General features: G+C 39.6%; 1 protein-coding gene across 4 annotated transcripts in view; it reads left to right on the forward strand.

The window, feature by feature from the left end:
• The first annotated feature begins 494 nt into the window (after nucleotides 1-494).
• The window catches only part of plcd3a (phospholipase C, delta 3a), a 24,999-nt gene continuing 21,483 nt past the window's right edge, over nucleotides 495-4,010 (forward strand). For 2 of the 4 annotated variants that reach the window (XM_032537185.1, XM_032537184.1), the window contains exon 1: nucleotides 1,283-1,701. In XM_032537185.1, the coding sequence (XP_032393076.1) occupies nucleotides 1,611-1,701 (91 nt within the window). In that variant the 5' untranslated portion in view covers nucleotides 1,283-1,610. Of the gene's footprint in view, nucleotides 584-1,282; nucleotides 1,702-4,010 lie in introns of those variants that run through there. The other 2 variants (XM_032537187.1, XM_032537186.1) reach the window with 2 other exon arrangements.

The following is a 4,010-nucleotide window of genomic DNA, read 5'->3' on the forward strand; positions in this document are numbered from 1 at the left end:
GTGTGAGAGAGAGCTCATGGATGGCTCCGGATCAGGGGAAATCACATTTTATGCTCTTCCTGACAGGACTAGTTTTAGACCGCCCAGCTTAGCTCTGCCCCTCTTTGCTCTCTGTTATAACTCCATTACAAAGACTTAATTAAGTTTCCAGTCACTGCTCTGGTACAAGTCACGTCTCCATCCACTCACAAAAAGGACTCAAGTCTAGGTTTTTATTTGTTATACAGCACATTCAACCTTTAGATCTATGTTAATATAACTAATCTGGCTGTAGAATATAAATTTGACTTAAACAGAATTGGTTGTTGTTGATGAGATCTTTGCAGTTTCCTGTTATGACCAACAGGGGGCACTGCCCTCTAACGGATTGCTATAAAGAATTAAATAGGGAATATGTCTATTCTTTGAGTGACTGTTTACTCTGACATATATATTCCCCTGGAAACATGTTTCGTGATATTCTAATTTGTCTTTTTCCCCCTCCAATTACCCAGAAAGTTAAAAAAAAAGTGACGAGATGCTGTGGCATACAAAAAAGAAGGCAAACTGTGATGTTCAGGCAATGGCAACCCTAAATACACAGGTAAGTACATAATAATAATTATTAATAATTTGAACAAGTTTTAATTATTTTCTTTCCACTTAAAGAAGCGTAGTTAAAGCCTAAATTGTGCAGATATTTAGCTTTGAATAGTTAGGTAAACACTGAACGTTAGTACACAAATTTTATCTTTACAATGGGAAGAATAAACATGAAGCACTATTTTGCTGTGTTAACCTCTTGAACTTCTGCAGGGGTGGACGAAGTAGCCTACTCAGATATTGTTAAGTAAAAGTAGAAACCTCAGTGTAGAAAAGTCCTGCATTCTTAACTAAAACTACATAAGTATTTGCATTAACATATAGGTTAAAAAGTATGCAGAATGGCGAATTTTTGAATAATGTAAGCTTAGTGTATTACAATTACTGATGTATTAGGTGTGGCTTATTTCAAATACTTAATGTGGCTGGAAAGCAGGTGAATTTACCCCCAAGGATCAATAAAATCTTATCTTAATATATTCTAATTTATTTGTTGATTGAGCTATATGTTGTGTTATAAATCCGAATATGCAAGGTAACTAAAGTTATCTAATAAATGCATTGTAAGTATGTAAAAAGTTCAATATTTCCCTCTGAAATGTAGTTGAGCAGAAGCATAAAGTCGCAGATAATAAAAGTACTCGAATAAAGTACAGTACCTCAAAATTGTTGTCTGCTTAAGTAGGATAGGACACTAAGCTCCTTGAGTAAATGTAGTCCTGTGCAGGGAATTGAACCTCCTCTGGTTCGTGTAATTCGGTCCGTCGGTGTTTGTTGGGACAGGAGGAGGAGGAGGAGGTAGTGCGTTAGGTGTGCGCCACGTTTGGAATCCTATTACGCACAGGCATGGGGAGTTTAGCGCCGGGGAGGGGGGTGTCACACATGTGTCTCTCTCCGCTCGGAGGCCTCTCAGAGACAGCACAAATCTGCGCTTGCGGGAAGACACCTGCCTCCCTCTTGAACGTTTTTCGTAGAGCGAGCCGCAAGTAAGGTTGTGGCCTGCAGCCATTTTCGCTGGAGTTGTAATAATGTTAGGCAGCGGGAAGGCAGCGGCCAGCAGCCCCAGAGAGCAGCGCAGGAAAGGGGCCGAGAAGACGATGGACCCCATCAGAAAGCTCGGTAAGTAAACTAACTGTTGACACAAAGTTAACTATAATAACTATTATATGATCTGCTCCAGCCTGAAATAAAATAAAAAAACACCATCATGTTACTGCAAGGACTTATATATTTGGATATAGCCTACAGTATTTAGAGGGCAGTGTCTTTTGTCGTGTCGTATCATCTCCCCGTGACTTTCTTATTATGAACTTCCTTTAAGTGTACAGTGATTTTAATCATACTTAGTAATAGTAATGTGGTTATATACGTAACATTTCAGGAGGAAGATAGAGTGATAGCTGATGTATTTTAGTAGCTGAAGAGGCTTTTATCAGGGTATTTTTTATGTTACGTATGTTTTAAACAACCAAGCAATAAAGTGGATTTTATAAGGGAAAACCATATAAGAAAGATGTCTAATAGCTTTTATTTAAAATGATATAGTTTGGTAGTGTTCAGCAGATAAGGACTCAACCAGAACTAAGAATGAACATGTCGTGTGGTTGTGTGTGTGTGTGGGGGTGTAGTTGAAGTGATCATATGTTTATGAAGAGCTCTCACGCACTATGCTGTGATTCATAGTCCTCACCGTTCCGCAGCCTACTCTGGTTCTCAGTTTAACGCTGATAGGCTGCTGGCCCTTCACCCACGCCCTCTCATCTCACGGTCCAACCCACGGCCACACCTCGCCCCAAAATAGGCACCTGCCGAGCAACGACAGGGCACCTGTTGTCAGAATCTCGAAAGAGACACTGGAGGTCTGGAAATGTGGACCACTATTTTCACCATACAACCATGCAAATGTAAACTGTGCCTGCAGCCAGTAATAGTGTAAACTCGTTTTAAATGTTAATATCAAGTCAACAGCATGACATCAAGAATTGAAAAGTTTCATTAAAGTTCATAAAATATACTGAGCATACATGCAGTACAGTGAATGTATCCATTATTTCACAATACAATACATCTCACAGAACCCCCCCACCCCCCCAAAAAAAGCTTCTAAGTAAATCCAACAAGTAATCACTTTTTAAAATCAAAATATCTTTACGATAGCTGGTAACAGGTCCATTTATGTTTTTGTAACGTATCACCACTGTTTAATTTGGCATTCAAAAAACCAAATCCTGCTCCAAAATTGTATTACGTGAACATTTAATTTCCTGATTTTTCATCTTCTCACAGCCGTGTTTGTGTGCAGGGAACCAGACCGTGGCATTGACACAGCAGACTATGTTGAATCTCTGACACTATGCAGACACTTGTGTATGCATTACTGATGTTTAAGTTATGAAATCTCTGTGCCTGAAAATGTAATACGCAACTGAACTCTACATTTGAGTCCCCTGCATATACTAAATAATGAAGCCAGTGAGGTCATTGACCACCTGGCCCCTTACCGCCATGTGACGTCATAAATCAGTCAGGTGGCCTTCAACCCACCAAGTCTTAGCATCTTTTTAATCTTTACTTATTCTACCTCAGATGGAAAACACCACATGCTTCTGTCATTGCCAAAAGTGGAATGAAGTGAGTTCAAAGGTTTTGTGTCACAGGACTAGTTTTTCTTGTTAGTTTAAAGATCTCCCAGTCATAGCCTGTCTCTACAGTTACAGTTCACTGTGAACGTTAGGTTTTTTACGTTTGAATCAGACAAGTGTACACATGTATAAATATATCCGCTGCCACAGACGTCCTCTGTGGGGGTTTAAGGATTTGGTTTCAGAGAGAGAGTCCGAGGTTCATGGCAGCGCTGTTAACTTTGAAGCTCTGTGGGACTGTGTAACACAGCAATGTGAGAACAAACAGGATTTGCACAAACAAATCCACGACTCAGTGCGTTTGGGCTCGCAAATCTGTAACTCAATGTTAACGTTCAGACCTGAGGGGGCGTGCATGGGAATTTTTCCAGTTAGTAACTCCCTTACCCAATTACTCCGACACCATGTGAATGCAGCACAAATGCCCTATTTCCCAATGTTGTTGAAAGTGAAAAAAGAGTTTTGTGTGTCAGCCCCGTGATTTGGATCCGCTCCAAAATGTAAGTAAGGAAGTAGACTACTCATCCAAAATCGCAAATAGGTCCATCTGAATATCTAGATTAGAGTTTGTTCATAAGTGGTTTGACAGGGATTTAAACCTTTCGGGTGTCCAATTGACCCCAAATATACACTACGTAGAATCATATAGACCTTCATGACTTCAGCTAAATTAATAAATCATCGACAAATCATGTTCTGTGTAATTACAATTCTAGACATGCAGAATGACTACTCATTAAATCATCCATATTGTGTTCTTTTACAGACTTTTGAGTCAAAAGTGAG

The sequence above is a fragment of the Etheostoma spectabile genome, chromosome 15 (assembly GCF_008692095.1).
Source record: "Etheostoma spectabile isolate EspeVRDwgs_2016 chromosome 15, UIUC_Espe_1.0, whole genome shotgun sequence".
Taxonomy (NCBI): Eukaryota; Metazoa; Chordata; class Actinopteri; order Perciformes; family Percidae; genus Etheostoma; species Etheostoma spectabile.